At 57.0% G+C, this 17,282-nt stretch overlaps 1 protein-coding gene across 1 annotated transcript in view; it reads right to left on the bottom strand.

The window, feature by feature from the left end:
• Positions 1-226: 226 nt before the first annotated feature.
• Positions 227-17,282, bottom strand: part of COL4A2 (collagen type IV alpha 2 chain) — a 178,391-nt gene continuing 161,335 nt past the window's right edge. Inside the window, exons 35-48 of the mRNA XM_081215095.1 lie at positions 17,153-17,216; positions 16,889-16,963; positions 14,386-14,493; positions 13,603-13,710; positions 12,817-12,888; positions 10,714-10,839; positions 8,152-8,268; positions 7,476-7,637; positions 7,264-7,362; positions 6,874-7,020; positions 6,610-6,726; positions 5,151-5,342; positions 3,851-4,137; positions 227-1,363 (exon numbers count right to left, since the gene is read on the bottom strand). Coding sequence (XP_081071221.1) covers positions 1,106-1,363; positions 3,851-4,137; positions 5,151-5,342; positions 6,610-6,726; positions 6,874-7,020; positions 7,264-7,362; positions 7,476-7,637; positions 8,152-8,268; positions 10,714-10,839; positions 12,817-12,888; positions 13,603-13,710; positions 14,386-14,493; positions 16,889-16,963; positions 17,153-17,216 — 1,932 coding nt within the window. The 3' untranslated portion in view covers positions 227-1,105. The remainder of the gene's footprint in view (positions 1,364-3,850; positions 4,138-5,150; positions 5,343-6,609; positions 6,727-6,873; positions 7,021-7,263; positions 7,363-7,475; positions 7,638-8,151; positions 8,269-10,713; positions 10,840-12,816; positions 12,889-13,602; positions 13,711-14,385; positions 14,494-16,888; positions 16,964-17,152; positions 17,217-17,282) is intronic.

Here is a 17,282-nt window from a genome sequence, read left to right as displayed (position 1 = left end):
GTGCGATGTCTTCTATAAACACTAACGCATTATAAACACAGACACAGCTCCCTGGGAAATGAATGACACCACCACAGGCTTGTGTTCAATCTGCTGAAACTTGGAAAAAACAGCTGCGCGGTGCCCAGCTGGGTGCAGGGCTTCCACTTGGGCCTGGATGCAGTGTTTTGGGGTTCACGGCAAAGTTTGTGCTCTACGGACTTGAGAAAATTAGGCAGGCAATGACTCGGGGTATAAAAATGTTCAGAATGAACTTTTATTTGGGGGTCGTTACAGAGGATGGAGTAGTCATAGGAATACAATTCTGCACAAAGTACGGAGGGTAAGTGTCCAGGGATGGCCTGGGGGCAGTGGAAGCATCACTTCCGACCCGACAAGTTTGCCGTCACGCAGCCTGGCTGACACCTGACGGTGAGAAGGTCTTCGCTTCTACGTGAGTTTTGCCGAACCCAACGGTCTGTAAGGGGTGCTGGGGAGAGTGAGCGCTGGTGTGCGGACATCAGTGGCTTTTAAAACCAAAGGCACAATCGGCCTTCCTGAGGGGACCAGGATCCTTCGCGTTGCCGGCGTTTGGGAGAAGAGGGCACTGTCACCATGGGGGCTCAGAGAGCGGGGCTGAGTCCACCCCCAGGAGCCCCCCGAGTGGGAACAGCGGGAGTGAGCTCGGGAGCCCGCAGGCTGCGCGGCCTCATCTGTCTACACCTCCCCGTTGAGTTCAATAAGTGGGTTATCAGTGGCGGCTGAGACTGCAGTGACTACATAGATACACAGGAAGAAGTTAGCTACACTGAGCGTGGAACCGTCTAGTACGGATGGCCTGAGAGGGAGGGTTCGTGGTTTTCCATTTTGGGGGGGTCAGGGTGTCCTACAGATGTGGGGAGAGTGGGCAGCGCCTTGGATGCCACGGGGTTATTTGGTCGAAGTGCTGGTGCTGAATTCCTTTGGTAGCCCTTATTTTATTATTCTTTTGGTTTGTTTTTTAAAGAAAAAAAATGAAGTCAATTTTTGGGTCGGCATCTGAGGTAATAAGTTAAGAATAAGCACCAAAGTGGCCCCCCGGCTGCGTGTCCCCTGGAGAAGCGTGTCCGGCGGGGCGGCCCCGACATCACAGGTTCTTCATGCACACCTGGCAGCGGCTGATGTGTGTGCGAATGAGGCCGGCCTTGAGCGTGTCGGCCGAGGGTGTGCCCTGGAAGCTCTGCTCGGGGATGGTGGTGAGCCAGAAGCTGTACTTGTTGGCATAGTAGTGGCAGGTGCCTCGGGCGCCGTTGCACTCGATGAATGGCGTGGCTCGGAAGTCCTCCAGGCAGCTGCCCGGTGACACCAGCGACTGGCCGCCCCCTTCGTCGCCCGCGGCCGTGTGCTGTGCAGGGTAGGGGGACGGGGCGGAAGAGATGCCGACACGTTAATATTTTCTTTTAAAGGAAAAATAAAACAGCAAGGTCCTGCTGTAGAGCACAGGGAACTCTGTGCAATATCCTGGGATAAGCCATCAGGGGAAAGAATATGAAAAAGAATGTACACATGTGTATAACCGAGTCGCTGTGCTGTACAACAGAAATTAACACAACATTGTAAGTCAACTATGCGTCAATAAAGTAAATTAAAAAAAATAAAATCAACATGTGGGTCAGAACCAGAGGGTCTATTAAAATTAAGCACCAGGGAATTCCCTGGCCGTCCAGTGGTTAGGACTCCGAGCTCTCACTGCTGAGGACCCAGGTTCGATTCCTGGTCAGGGAACTAAGATCCTGCAAGCCGTGTGGCGCAGCCAAAAAAAAACAAAAGAAAAAACAAAAAAATTAGAAGCACCGAAGTGCCTCCTGTCCCCCTCCTTGGCTAACGTTTATGAAGAGGGAGTTACGGGTGCTTTGAATTTTATTATTTTTTTAAGAAAAGCTCTACTTGCTGATTTTTCTACAGTGAACACGTAATACTAGTGTAATTAGTTTTTTTCAATCAGAGGGTTGTTAAATTAGCAATTGGTTGCTTGAGATGATTCTGCTTGGGAGACCTGGCCAAGTGTTGGAGGGGATTTTCTTTGCCACTTTCAAGTTCTACTTTCTCTGGGTTTCAGAAACATGTTTAGCTTTTATGAAGGGGCATGGCGGGGCCCCGGATCGCAAAGCTTCTCTCTAAAACGTGTCATCTGGCTCGGTCCAGCAAGCCCAGTGGTAAGTGTGGTGTCAGAACCCGCGAATTTAGAACAGGAACACCTCAGCCACAGTGGGCAGGGCACAGAAGAGGCTGTCCTGTGAGATATTTGGGCAGAAGCCCAGTTTAACCTTTTCTTCAAATGAAGCAGCAAAGAACAAAATCCTCTGAATAGTTTTCTGCTCACAGAATGCGGAAGCGTTCCCAAACAGAGCTACTGTGTGTTGTCGACAGAGACAAGCAGGCGTGCCTTCATGGGGCATCTCAAGCCCCGCTTTGGCCTGAAAGAGCCGAGGCCCTGCTGGTCCCCCCATGCATGTCACACACACACACTCGCGTGCACACACACACACACGTGCAGACACACATGCACACACACACCCGTTTTCCAATGTGCTCGCCTCAGTGGACACGCCTCTGGCTTTGGGACTCAAGCAGCTGATGTCTCTTAAGAGAATCACTCATTGGACACTCGGCCTGTGAGGACCTCATTTGAATCGAAAGGAAAAAGTGAACTGATGGCTGGCTGGAGACTTACAGTCGCCGCCAGACCAGCTTCGAGAGGGGTCACTGAGGTAAGGGGGGGCCGACGTCTTTGCTGCTGTGGCAGCGATGGATCAAAGTGTGTCTTTTGTGCAGACAAGACGGGGACCGTCCCCCAGACAGGCAGGGGGACACTAAGCCATGTGCTGGCTCTCCGGCGTCTGTGCCAGCAGGTGCTTCTGTGTTCTTGGAAGGGAAGGTGTGAGCAGCCCATCAGCGCCGCCCTGGTTGTACAGCGGCGCGAGGGGACCACGGTCCTCTTGTCACCCGCCTTGGGGGTGTCAAGGGCCAGGCTGGCAGGAGGCGCTTACTGAGGATCATGTGTGCTTATCCCTTACCCCGTGACACAGCTCGAGATGTAACTGCTAATAAAAGAAGGGCTGTCTGACCTTTCTGGATACAGTGTAATCACTCCCTTCACAAGGAAGAGGCTCGTTTTTCATTTTTGAATTTCTCGATGGGACCAGAGCTCTATCCATCCACCAAAGCCCCCTGACATGATTAGCTCCTGAAAAGCAGACAGTTGCCTGTCCCAGCACAGAACTTAGTATCCTGTTGCTTCAAATTATTGCAGCAGCAATACCTTAAAAAATGTTAAAAAATCAACACTTGTTTGTCTTCTCCTTCCCTTCCCAGAATCCAGGTTTTTTTTCTGTTGTTTTGATAAGATTAGCAAACTTGGTATAATTTATATATATATATATATTATGTTATTAATTTACGAAATATTTAACACGTTGGACATCTGGTCAATGTAGTGGAATTATGACAGTCATAATAAATATAAATGCAATACAAGACCCACCCTCCCCACTGGACTTTCCTTTCTCCCTCTGATGGTAAACAGGAAAATTGTAAGGGATGCTATCATGATAGCCAAATTTATCCTAATTAAGGCTGTACAAAGGCCTGGTGGCAAATTAATGGGTCCCCTCTGGGTGGGGGCAGCTCCAGGCCTAACACGGCTCAATGAGCAAAGTGCAGAGGCTGTATTCCAGCTCTCACTCCTCCCCTGGGCCAGGTGCCCTTGTGCAGTGCACAACCTGAACAACCGCCCTGATTAGTCTTACAAAGGCCAGGATGTGGCTGGGGAGAGGAACTCAGTTTGCACCTGGGCCCGTGCGCTGAGAGAGAGCAGGCAAGCCCCACGTACCATGAGGAAGGAATATCCGATCCACAGGCTCCGCCATCCAGCCGGGCAGTGGGGGATGGAGACGTCCTGGCTGTGGACGGCGATCGCAACGGCTGGGGCCTCACACACGGAGCAGCGGCTGATGTAGGGCCTGATGTCCTCCTCGGCCACAGGCATCATGGGCAGCGGGGCGGTGGTGGAGAGCCAGTAGGACTTGTCGTTCCGGCTGGCGTAGTAGCAGATGTCGCCAGGGTTGCAGTATAGGAAGGGCATGGTGCTGAACCGGGCCAGGCAGGAGCCCGCCAGGCCTGCGGTGCAGGGAGGGACCGTCACGGCGGAGCGTGCCGGGAAGGGGCCCCTCCAGGCCCCCGGCGGGGTTCAGCCACGCGCGGGGCGGGGTGGAGGGCGGGCTTGAGCTTTCCAACCCCTCAGGGGCTGACTCCACTGGCACTGTGCCCTTCGAGGTTCCCGCACACCTCGGGACCAGGCTGGGTCAGAGGGAGGGGCGACTTGGCGAATAGCGCCCCGGTGAGGCCCGTGTCGGGGGGTCTTAAAGCACCAGCCCCCAGCACCCACCGATGGCATCCCAGTTGGGGGCCTGGCTCACGGCACCCAGGTGCCTCCCAGAGGGACTCTGGTTACTCGTCCCCCAAATAACTCCACCAACTTCATGTTAGGGCCACAGTGAGTTAGTTCCCCTTTCACACTGACTGCTTTCCAGCTGAGAGCCGGGTGTCTGCTCTGCCGTCTGTGGCCTGCTGGGCCCTGTGCTGGCCTCGCCCTGTCTCTGCTGTTTTAGGCCCTGACTCTAGTTTGCTATGTCTCACTTTAAAAACAAAAACAACTTATCTGGACGGGAAGGTGCACAGATCATCGGGTTCAGCCCAGCAGATCTCCCCACCACACACATGGCCACCCTCCCTCCAAGCCCCCGATTTTAGTATGTGTTGGCCACATTTTCTATGGGCTGTTAGGTCTTTTAAATTGCTTTTGGCAACCAGGCTTCCTTGGAGAAATACCAGCACACACACACGCCCCCATATCCACTCTGCGGGGTTCTAAGTGCCTCCCAGCCCCTCATGGCCCCGGCCTGACTGCTTATACACTGTGGGGCGAGAAGCAAGAATGCCGGGGAACGGCTGGCAGCCTCCAGGGGATGGGGCAGCGAGAGGCTGGGCCGTGGGAGCCTGCGGAGGCCGCTGAGGGCTACGAGGCAGAGTGGGCTTCCTGACCCCAGGTTGGGGGCATCCTGGTGCCTTCTGAGGACTCAGCAACCTCACTGTGGCCAGCGGGGCTGGCTGAGCTCGCAGGCGGTACCTACCCAGATCCTGGTTGTGGGCCTTCTCCTGGCCCTCAAAGTACAGCAGGCTGTATCCGCTCCAGAGCTTGTTCATGCCCACGGGGCACATGGGGTCCTGCTCCGTCTGGCTGTGCTTCACCAGGAGGTGCCCGATGCTGACACTGCGGCCGGGCATGCCAGGCAGGCCGGGGCTCCCGGGGCGGCCTGGCTCCCCTGGGACCCGAGACAAAGAGGCCGCCTTGCAGCTGCCGTGTGGACCGCAGCCCACGTGCTGGCTGCGCGCGTGGTGACATTCACAGCCCTGCTCTGCTTTTCCCCAAGGGCCGGGGTCTCGGTGGCTCTGCCCTTTGGGACCAGGAGCCTCCTGGGGAGGCCCGCACCCCATTCCCGTGCCCTAACGTGGGACCACAATGATGGGAGTGAACAAGGGGCAGGGACCCAGCCTCCCCTGCGAGCCGTCCCCCCAGGGCGCCCCATTCTGAGCAGGAATGATATAGCATCGGGAAGTCAGAAGGGCCACGGACGCACCGTGTGCAGCCCCGCCCACCTCCTCCACCCCAGGCGGCAGGTCCCCCTGCTGATGCTTCGGGGAGCGGCCGTTCCCAAGGTTAGAAGCCCACCTCCCCAGATGTCCACCCGGGGGCCCGATTCTGGCCCTGACGCTGCAGAACGGCTGATCTGCCCCCAACAGGACAACCCTTCAGACCTCTGAAATCAGCCGTCCTGGGTGATCCTGTCTTTCTCAGAGGACGTGCCCTCCACCCGGCACTGTCTTGGCCCCTTGCCTGGATGCGCCGCCCCCTGCCCCGCCATGCATGTCTCGGGTTGCATCCCCCCCGCATTTTACACTCTCCTGGCCGTGGGTTGCGATGTGCTTCCTGCGATCTGGGCGCTGACCGTGCAGCCCGCCTTTACTGTCAGCACAGTGCTCACACCACGGGCTCAAACCGAGCGCAGGTGGATTACACCAAATCTCGAGCCTTTTTTTTTTTTTTTTTTGCACGAATTGCTATTATTTCTGGCCTATCCTATCCTGCACACGTGCAAATAATTTTAAGAAGTCGATGATATAAGACTTCACAGCGGCTCCTGTAATGTAATCGGTGACTTTCAGCCCATAGTTTCCGGCCTTCAAGAGCTTTAGGAATCTTGTCTCTCAAAATATGTCAGCGGCTTCCTTCTCTGAGGCACCCGCAGATGTCTCAGAGGAAGGAAGGAGACCGGCCTGTCCTGGGGACTCTGTGCCAGGTGTTCTGCCAGGTGCAGGGGACACCGGGTGGGCGCAGGTATATGGGCCTTGCCCAGGACCCAGGCTGCAGCGGGGGCCCCAGGCTCTGGGCTACGGGGTGCAGCCCCTCATCTCTGCTCATCGCGGGGCTCGTCTGACCCCTCCCCGTACACCACGGTCCATTTATCAGACTCACGGCGGGGCCTGGAGGAAGCTCCCTGCCCTCTGCCCACCCCCGTCACCATCACTCACCTTCATAGCCAACGGGCCCCTGCAGCCCCACGGGCCCCTGGTCTCCTCGGAACCCGGGAACAGCTGACACGCCGCCTCTTCCCTGGGGCCCTGCCTTCCCTGGAGTCCCACGGAAACCTGCACAGCCACCGAGACACGCGTGAGTGCCCCGGGAAGAATGCGACGCTCCATCACTGGTGCTCAGCCAGTGCTTTCCAGCAGGAGAACAAAAGTGAAAGCAAAGCAAACAGGAAACGAGGGGTGGCCCCGCAGCACTGCTCCTACCTGGTTCTCCCGGGCGGCCCTGGGGTCCCATCTCCCCCTGAGGCCCCGGAGGGCCTCTCCTTCCCTGAGGACCCACTGGCCCCCGCTGGATGGCAATCCTCTGAGGGATTCCTGCAATCCCCGGGGCGCCCACAGCACCCGGGGTGCCTGGAAAGGGAAAAGAGAGGCCCGATGATGCGTGAGGACCACTCCGCTCTCTTGCTCTGGTCTCTATTCCATTTTTGACCCATTGAACCAATTCTGGAGCTTCCTTTGAGCCACCGCGCTCTCCAGAGGTGCGGTGGGTGATAACCCACCTGGAAGTCGCTCAGAGCCCTTCCAACAACCCCTGTCACCACCACGTCCCTGTGACAGAATGACCTCAGAGTGTCCCCTCCGAGACTCACTTACCCGGGTGTCCTCGGTCTCCTTTGGGTCCCTTGGGGCCTCGGTCTCCCACACTCCCGGCGGCACCTGTGTTGCCCATGAATCCTTGCTCCCCTCTGGGCCCTTCCGGACAAGCAGGACGTTAGGACACATGGGGCTGGGCAGGGGCTCTGGCCATCTCTGACCAGCGCCGCCAGCCTCCCCGAGAGGAGCCCCCGACGGGCACCGACCCTTACCTTTTTCTCCCAGGAGCCCGAACACACCAGGCCGGCCCTGGGGCCCCGAGTCCCCGACCCATCCTTTGGTGCCTGGGTTTCCGGGGGCTCCTGGACTCCCCTCATCTCCTTTGATTCCAGGAAGAGCCACGGGCCCAGGTGGCCCCGGCGGACCTCGATAACCTGTTGGCATCAGTCCCAAGAAAGGCAAGTGTACACAGGAGGAAGGCACAGTCACGGCCGGGAGGCCGGATGCAAAGTCACCCATTCAGGGGGACCGGCTTTGGCAAGTCTGTAACACTGGGCAACTTTGCTTTTTATTGTGGTAAAATATACATAACATAAACGTTAACATTTTAACCATTTTTAAGTGTACAGTTCAGTGGCATGAGGTGCATTCACGCTGCTGTGCAGCCATCACCGCCATCCTGCTCGGAACGTTCTCATCTTCCCGGTGGAAGCTCTCTCCCTATTAAACACTAACTGCCCCTCCCCTGGCTCCCGGCCCCCACTGTCTACTTTCTGTCTCTGTGAATGTGGTTACTTAGGGAGCTCCTATCAGACAGTATGTGTCCTTTTCTGTCTGGCTTGTCCCCTCAAGGGGGACAACGAAAGCGTTCTATCCCTCAAGCACTCAGGTCGTGGCCAGCTCCTGTCCCCAGAGATTCCACTGTATCCAAGTGTGAGCCGTGCTTACCTTCCAGGCCAAATATCCCAGGCGCACCGACGTCACCTGGTAACCCAGAGATGTTGGAAGGGGGGGTGATGCCTGGAAACCCCTGAAGTCCTGGACTCCCAACCGGGCCTCGTTCCCCTTAGGAGGGAAATAGAAGTTGGTTAGTACCAGCGCCCAGCTTTCCATCCTGTTTCCTCTCTGTGCCCTCACCTGTCCAGGAGCGGGGCCAACAAGGAGAGGCAGTGAGAAGGCGCCCAGCGCAGGCTCTCAGGCCGGGTCTGGGGAGACAGGGGCCGCGCTGCCTGTCCCCATGCCCACCAGCCTCCTCTTGCTGCCTAGAGGGTCCCGTGGACCTGCCTCTGCTGGGATATTGTCCTCACCGGCATGCTACCTGCTCAAGGGACAGCTGGTGGGGCTACCTGTGGGTGACACCTGGCCCTACCCTGAGGGGAGGGCGTCACTGACAGGGCAGCCCTGTCGGCCCAGGGAGCACCCGTCGTGGGAAGGCTCAGGATGGCGGGCGCTGGTATTTCAGTCCTGCCCAGGCCGTCCTCCAGGACCCTGGATCCCGATGGATGTCCACGTCCTGGGCAGAGTCCGTCCTCACTGTCCACAGACTCTGGACTTGCCGTCCTGCTTCCTCCACTGAGGTCTACTGGTGACCCCCAGTCAGTACCCGCAGCGCTCTTGGACGAGCAGGAGGGAGAGGGTGGCTTCCAGCTCAGGGTGTCAACAAGGATCCTCCTACTGTCTACCTAGTGCCACGTTTTCTGCACTTCTGTGCTTTTTGTGGGTGATTTCACTGTTTAGAGTGGCCCCCAAGTGTCATGCTGAAGTGCTGTCCAGAGTTTCAGGAAGGCTGGGATGTGCTTCACAGAGAAAACTGTGTTACATGCACTTTCCTCAGGCCTCAGCTACAGTGCTGGTGGTCTGAGCCTGGATCCTCGGCCCTGGGTGGGCTGTGCTGGATCCTCAGCCCTGGGTGGGCTGTGCTGGTGGCCTGAGCCTGGGTCCTCGGCTCTGGGTGGGCTGTGCTGGTGGCCTGAGCCTGGGTCCTTGGCTCTGGGTGGGCTGTGCTGGTGGCCTGAGCCTGGGTCCTCGGCCGTGGGTGGGCTGTGCTGGTGGCCTGAGCCTGGGTCCTCGGCCCTGGGTGGGCTGTGCTGGTGGCCTGAGCCTGGGTCCTCGGCCGTGGGTGGGCTGTGCTGGTGGCCTGAGCCTGGGTCCTCGGCCCTGGGTGGGCTGTGCTGGATCCTCAGCCCTGGGTGGGCTGTGCTGGTGGCCTGAGCCTGGGTCCTCGGCCGTGGGTGGGCTGTGCTGGTGGCCTGAGCCTGGGTCCTCGGCCGTGGGTGGGCTGTGCTGGTGGCCTGAGCCTGGGTCCTCGGCCCTGGGTGGGCTGTGCTGGTGGCCTGAGCCTGGGTCCTCGGCCCTGGGTGGGCTGTGCTGGTGGCCTGAGCCTGGGTCCTCGGCCCTGGGTGGGCTGTGCTGGTGGCCTGAGCCTGGGTCCTCGGCCCTGGGTGGGCTGTGCTGGTGGCCTGAGCCTGGGTCCTCGGCCCTGGGTGGGCTGTGCTGGTGGCCTGAGCCTGGGTCCTCGGCCCTGGGTGGGCTGTGCTGGTGGCCTGAGCCTGGGTCCTCGGCCCTGGGTGGAGCTGTGTGAACCCCACGCAGCCCCTCAGGACTCACAGTAAGGCCCCAGTTGGCTGGCCTTCCTCCTCCTCCTGCCCTCAGATCAATGCTGTGGGGCTTGGATATCAGGGAATTTGGACTTTCCACGTCATGAAAGGGGAGAGGGAGGTGACAAACCCTGGAGAATGATGCTGCGGTCCGTGGGCCGTGAGATACCTGCCCCCCCCAGGAGATCAGGGTCGCTGGCCTCCTCAGGGCCTGCCTTCTCCCTTGGGTGTCGATGGGTCTAGCTTCGGGGGTAATTCTGACCAGAACACGGGCGCTCAGGCCCTTGTCTTGGAAGCCCAGATGTGACGGGCCTGTCTGGTCCAGCACCCTTGCCGGCTGCCCAGACGGCGTCCGTGGACAGCGTGCTGGGCTGAGCCGGGGGTGGGTGCGGGCCCCGGCCGTCAGAAGACAAGCGCTGGGCCAAAAGCACATGCTGGGGCGCTTCCCTCTCAGTTTAGGTGGAGCCTGGTTTGCTGGTGGATGGGCAGGGGGTGGGGCTGGGGCTCGTGCTCAGCGGCTGAGACCACCCCTCCCTGGCTGCTCCCGCCACGGTCCACGCCTGGCACGCAGGCACCACTCAGGGGCTGTGATGCATTCATTCACTCATCTATCCAACACTCCCATGCGCGTATCACAGCCAGGGCCCTGTGCCGGGTGCACACCTAACCCTGGGGGCACCGAGGGGCTGGAGTGTGATCTTATCCGTCCTCCAAGGGAGTGTGGTCACTAGCTAACCCCAGCGGAGTAAGATTATGATGGAGTATAAATGATGGAACACTAGTGGGAGGTTTGCAACAAGAAATTCTCCCAAGAGGAGCCGGCACGTGCCCTGCCCCCGGCCTCTCGTCTCTCAGACTCATGGACACTGTGGTTCTGGGGATGCAGATGGTGATACTGGGGTGTTGGCCTCACCTGGGACTCCACGCTCCCCTTTCCGTCCCGGGGCTCCTGTGGGGCCTGGAAGGGTGTTGGCCTCTCCTGGGTCACCCCTGGCCCCAATAGGACCTGGGAAGCCGGCGTCCCCGTGGATGTCCGCACCTGTGGCCGGGTTGACAAGCAGACGTCAGTGTCTTCAACCGGGCAGAGTCCATTTTCATGAGTGGAGGGAGAGTAACACTCTCAGTGAGACTCAGAAACAGAGAACCCGGGCGTCCCTGGTGGCGCAGTGGTTGAGAGTCCACCTGCCGATGAAGGAGCCACGGGTTCGTGCCCCAGTCCGGGAAGATCCCACATGCCGCGGAGCGGCTGGGCCTGTGAGCCATGGCTGCTGAGCCTGCGCATCCGGAGCCTGTGCTCCGCAACGGGAGAGGCCACAACAGTGAGAGGCCCGCGTACCGCAAAAAAAAAAAAAAAAAGAAACAGAGAACCCAACGGCAGCCGTGGAGATTTCAGCTCCCTGGGTGGCCTTGGTGTCCCAGACCCTGCCACTTGGAAGGAATCCTGGGGATCGTAACTGAACCCCTTTGCTTTATAGGGGAGACCGCCGAGGCCCCCTGGAAAAATCCCAGATTCCAGGACGCAGGTGGTCCTGCAGCTGAGGCCTGCCGAGGGCCCCAGGCTCCTGGTGCTAAGCCTGAGTTAGGCTGAAAAGGGAAATGCTATTTAAAACCTTCTCTGTTCCCACATCAGGGGCTCAAAGTAGCTGGTGTCAGAAAGAGTGACATAACCTGAGCATCTAAACTCGAATTGAAATGTTCATTGAAGCATGAGTGTGTGAATTTATATATGATTCCACACACCCAAATTTACCTGTAGACAGATGAATGTTTGATTAAGTAAAACATCTATAAAGAGAATATTCTAAAAGCAGTGGTAGAACTATGGGTATTTTTTTTCTTTTGCTGAAGTGTATTTTTTTAAGCTTTTCTCTACTCAGCATGAACTTTTATAATCTGAAAACAGTAAAAATTGTCCTTAAAAACATATATTAATAATATGACCTACAATATTTTAGTCCAATTAATACATTTTAAAAATTAGGGGCTTCCCTGATGGCGCAGTGGTTGAGAGTCCGCCTGCCTATTCAGGGGACACGGGTTCATGCCCCGGTCCGGGAGGATCCCACATGCTGCAGAGCGGCTGGGCCCGTGAGCCATGGCCGCTGAGCCTGCGCATCCAGAGCCTGTGCTCCGCAATGGGAGAGGCCACAGCAGTGAGAGGCCCGTGTACCACAAAAAAAAAAAAAAAAAAAGAAAAAAAAATTAAATGCAAAGACAGGGCATTAAGATTTAAGATTGAAAGGAACTAAATTTAAAATAAAGAAATTTCAGAGAAGTCACCGAGAGTTTTGCACCTGTGATGGCAGCTTCCCAGAGGGGGACAAGGGTAAAAAGGAAGCTTTCTGCACAAGAGGATCTCGTCCCCTCTGAGGAACAGATGGACACGCAGATAGTATTCTGAGATCCCGGAAGGGGATAATCATGCAAACCTCATTCTGTTATTGGCTTTTGGAAAGGATGGGCTTTGTATCTCCTTCAGGACAAAAAGGGTCACAATAACTTCCAAGAGCAGCTTCTAACAGTTTCTTAAAGGTCTCACTTCCTTCTCCTTACGCAACACCCCACCCGGCCCAAACCCCCGTACGCCACCGCTGTGAAGGGAATTGTCTTTTCCAAACCCCTCTGTCAAAGTTCTAACCCGCCACGTGATGGGGTCTGGAGGGGGGCCTTTGGGAGGCCTTTGGGGTGAAAGGGCCCCTGATAGGACTGGCGTCCTTCTAAGAAGAGACACCAGACAGCTCGCCCTCCTTCTCCACCGCATGCGGACACAGCGAGAAGCCGGGGAGAGGGCCCTCACCCGGACTCTGCCGCAACGGCACCCACCCCAAGCTTCCCGCCTCCAGATCTGGGAGGACTGACTAACTGCCTGCTGGTTGGGCCCCCGGGCTGCAGGAGCCAGACGGGACTGAGTCCCCGTGGCCTCAGGGACGGAGCCCGCCCTGCTCCCTGAGCTCCCCGACCCCCGTCCAAGTCCCTGATGGGCCACCCGGTCCCTTGCCCCACTGCCATCTGGTACCTGGGGATCCGGGGAAGCCTTTGGTGCCTGGCAAGCCGTGTAATCCGCCGATGCCGCGGAGGCCGGGCAGACCTGTGGAGGACCCTCGTGGTTATTCCATGGCGGAGCAGAGGGAGACCCTTAACATAATCAGATGCTTTTTTCTGCTGTGATACGGTCGCCCATCCAGTGTGTTCGAAAGCTGGGCAAACCGGAAGTACAGCAAATACTGTGACATGTAAATCAGTCGCTTCTGTGTCACCCAGGAGAACCATTAACCTAAAAATTGTTTTCATGGAAACTTTTGACAGACTCGTTACAGCCAGAAGGGGACTGGGCGGTGCTGTGTGTTTCTTTTCCTGATCCGTGAGTCACTGTATGTATAAAAACGGTGCTTGGAACCAACAGCCTGGTATCATTTCCATTCCTTCTGGATTTCCGAGGATCAGCTTTCCTAAAGTGGGACTTGGGAAGCAGGCGACAGTTCTTCCTGTGATGCGGGCAGTGAATGTGGAGTCGGGCTGCGCCCCCCTGAACTCTGGACAGGACAGTGTCCAAGGGCCTGTGCCCTGACCAAGGCCTGTCAAGGCTGGGCCGAGTAACTCCCCAAGCCCCCCAGGGGCTGCACCAGACCTCGCTCAGCGGGGCCCCTGCATCTGTCCCTCTGTGCTGCCTCTGCACCGCCCAGGTGCTGACTGAGAGTCACCCTGAGGTCTCCGGGCAGGTTTCTGTTCATCATTCTGGGGAGTGAACGCCTCTTTGCAGGTTGACATTGCTTCGTGTCTGCAGAGAGGGGAGGGGTCTTACCTGGTAGGCCTGGGCTCCCCGGCCAGCCGTATTCTCCTTTGGTGCCGGGCACTCCCGCCCGTCCCGGCTCTCCCTGAGGCCCCTGCAGCCCTGTCAGTCCGGGAAAGCCTGGGGGAGAGACGCATCCTTCAGGGGGACACAGGAACCCCGAGGCCTCGTGGCCTCCAGCTCGGGTCCTGCCTCGGGGAGGGACTTTGCGGGAAAGAGCCAGCTTCCCTTCCACGTGGCCTTGGACCCCGCATTCAAGTTCAGCAGGGTTAGCGCAGCCTGGCCTAACAGAACAGCTTGTGTATTCGTAATGTCATTCCATCGTGCACGTGGAAGCCTGGGGAGAACCCAGAGACCCCTTGAGGATCAGCCTGTCTGTGTTCACAGATCCCGGGCAACAGCGAGCAAAACAGCAGCAAGAAAAAAGCACAAAATGAATTCACTCGTGTAACTCGGGATCCCCCGTGAATTCTGCAATTGAAATGCACGAAAGGCAGCCATCTCAGGAACTGTCTACACATGTACGGAGAGACAGACGGTGGCCGCACAGACACGGCCATCGGCCCCGTGCCTCCGCCACAGCTGGGCTGGGCTGGACCTAGGGAGGGACAGGTGGGAGGGAGCTGCCTCGGCTGTGACCGCGGGCGAAAAGCAGACGGGCAGAACTGGCCGCCCTTGTTTTGGGCCCTTGGAGATTTGGGGGCTCGGCCGCACTCGGCCTCACTGGCCACCGCACCGTCCAGCTGGGCCCAGGGAGGGCAGGCTGGGGGAAGGTGGTGTGGCCTGGGATTTTACCTGTTTGCCCTTTAAGTCCAGGAGGGCCCTGGACTCCTGCCAGGCCAGTGATCCCAGGGAAGCCGACATCACCCGCTGTTCCTTTCTCTCCGAAGAATCCCTTTAGACCTGTAACCACAGATGTGCTGCTCAGAACAAACCACAGCCGTCATGTCACTGGGGTTTAAGGCTCGTGGGGTTCAAGGGGGCACCAGGTAAAGGATGCTGCCTTCGCACTGGTGCTTCCAGTTGTGAATGGGGGTGGAAATCTAGATGGCTCCTTCCTCAACTAAATTTCTGCCTAATTCCCTGCTCTGAGCCTGTGGTCAGCAGCCTCCAAGCTGGCACCCAGTGGTCCGCATCCTGGTATTCACACCCTTGTGAGCTCCACCCACACCGAGTAGGGCTACCTGCGTGAACACCAGGACACCGTGGACAGGCCACTGTGCCACCTGGAGCCCAGCTCATACAAATCATCACTGCTTTCACCCTGTCCCTGCTCTGGAGGAAGCCAGCTGCCATGTCGTGAGGACACTCAAGCTCGTGGGGAGGAATTCAGGCCTCCCGCCAAGAGCCACCTTGGACGTGGGTGGTCCAGCCCAGTCTGGCCTTCAGATGAGGCAGCCCTCCTGACCTCATGACCAGAATCTCATGAGAACCACCCTGTTTCCGAATTCCTGGCCTCAGAAACTGTCAGATAACACCAGCGGTGGGTGCTCTAAGCCGCCACATTTTGGGCGCCTTGTTAAGCGGCCAGAGACCACTCACCTGAGCCCTTATCTGAGTGGTTTCTAACGGGTGCTGTGCCGGGGAATCTGGGGGGTTAGTCAAAACATGAGATGTTTGAGCCTCTCAGGTCTGGGTCAGGCCCGGAATCTGCCTTTTAGACGAGCCCCTCAGGTACTTCTCTGCTCATTGCGTGGACTTAGAGAAGCGCTGCCTTCCCGTCAGTGACACTATTCTGTGCCACAGGTTTTGGTGTTTCTGGGACGCTGGAAGATTTTGGAAATTTCAGACCAACCCGATTCTACACAGTCACTTTTGCCAGTGTCTCCTGAAATCTCTGAGGCTCTTCTCAGAACAATTACTGTCGGCGTTCTCGTGGTCTTGAAGAAAACCACCTAAGAAGTTCTGCTTGTTTTCTATGGATTATTTTAGTGTTTTAAAATCTGCTCCAAACCCCTATTTACCTATTTCTTCCATAAACGGTCTCCACCACCTCCACCCGGACCCAGAGTCCAGTGCAGCCTGTCTCTCATCCTCCGAGGAGGGACCAGGCCAGAGCCCCCGGTCCCCGGGGCCCTCCCACTGGGAGGCCACCTGCCCAGGGCCCCTGGGCACCTCCCACCCACGCTGCAGGGGCAAGCGCCGGGGCCGAGCCCACTTCTTACACTGCACTTGTCGTAGGGCGAATGGAACACCCCTGAGAATGCTGACAACTGTCACTGCCCCCCTGGCCCTAGGATACAGTCCCCTGGAGATGGACACAGTGGGAGGCTCCACTTCCTGGACTTCAGTTTAACTAAAAGCTAAACGTTCAAGGGGTAACAACCGTATTTCCTGGGGTGGGGCAGTTTCTCTTCACACACATTTTCAATCGAACAAAGGAGGCCATGGTTAGTGACATATGTGGCAAAGATGGTCTCACATTTCTGCTTTTATAAACAACACTGCCAAAGGAATTATTTAGGATGGGAGGTCCAGCCAGCCTAAGGTACCCTTGTCTGTGAATAAAGCCGTCGGGAGACCAAACTGTAGATCTACAGGGAGCCCAGAGGAGTTCATAGGTGAGGTTACCTATTCCTCAGTGACAGCCCTCCACTCCCAACTGGGCTGAATGCCCCTTTCCATGCTGGTGCTTTCTCTCAAGAAAGCTCAGCGCCCTCCTTGTTGGCCGAACACATGGACAGACTCTTTCGCTGAACCCGAGCCATCCCTAGGCAGACCTGTGGGGTCTCCCAAGATAAAATCGCAGGAAGGAGGCATCTATTCCAAGTCCCGTGGGAGATGACACAAGCAGGAATTTTGATCTTGAACTTCAGTGATGCTCAGAGAAGGGGCGTGAGCTGCCATGCCACATGACACCCCCTGACGTACCCAGGGCTGGGGGGCCGCCCCTTGTTGCCTTACTCAGTAGAGAGGTCTGACTTCCACTCCCCTTTCTTCTAGACCTTTCACAGTTTGCAAGGGCTCTGGTCATTGTGTCACTTGTTTCGTGCTCTAGGACATGTCCCAACAGAACAGGCACATGTGGTTGGTACCTTTTAGAGGCTGCAGCTACTCCCATCCACTGAATGTTGATTCTCTCCATCTTCCCTCTCAGGGAGAGAAAGGTTTCCTGACATTGTCTTCAGGCTCAATTTAATTAAAAATTCCAGTCTTCCTTACACATCGGGCTTAAGGACCTCAGACCATCCCTACGTCGTGACCCGTGGGCTCACTGAGTAAGCTGGCAAGCGTGAGTGACGACAGACCAGGGGGTAAAGGCTGCGGAAGGTGAAGGGATGGAGAACCACGCGGGTACCTGGGGCTCCAGCGGTGCCTCCTTCCCCCTTCAGGCCTGGACTTCCTGGAAGGTCTATAGTGCTTCCAATATCACCTGTTAGGTGCAAAAAAGATGGCTGAAGTCGGGTCTTCCTGTGGTTAGTTTAGCAACTTCTATGACACTACATTCCTAATAAGAATAATTTGCTTCAAAATAACAGCACCCACAGGCCTGATGTCCCCACACTGCCCGGGATGCTCTGGATGGGGGATGCCCTGTTTTCACTGTCCCAGCAACACTCACCAAAGTCACCGATGGGGCCGATCTCGCCGTGAAAGCCTACTCTCCCCGGAGCTCCCTTGTCGCCCTGGAGCAAAGCCAAACATGAAACCATCTTACATGGCCGTTTGTGAAGTCTGTAATATTTTTTAAA

This window comes from Mesoplodon bidens, assembly GCF_964165515.1.
Source record: "Mesoplodon bidens genome assembly, chromosome: 17".
NCBI lineage: Eukaryota > Metazoa > Chordata > Mammalia > Artiodactyla > Ziphiidae > Mesoplodon > Mesoplodon bidens.
The sequence above is the reverse complement of the archived record's forward strand: the minus strand, read 5'-3'. Positions and strand labels throughout refer to the sequence as shown.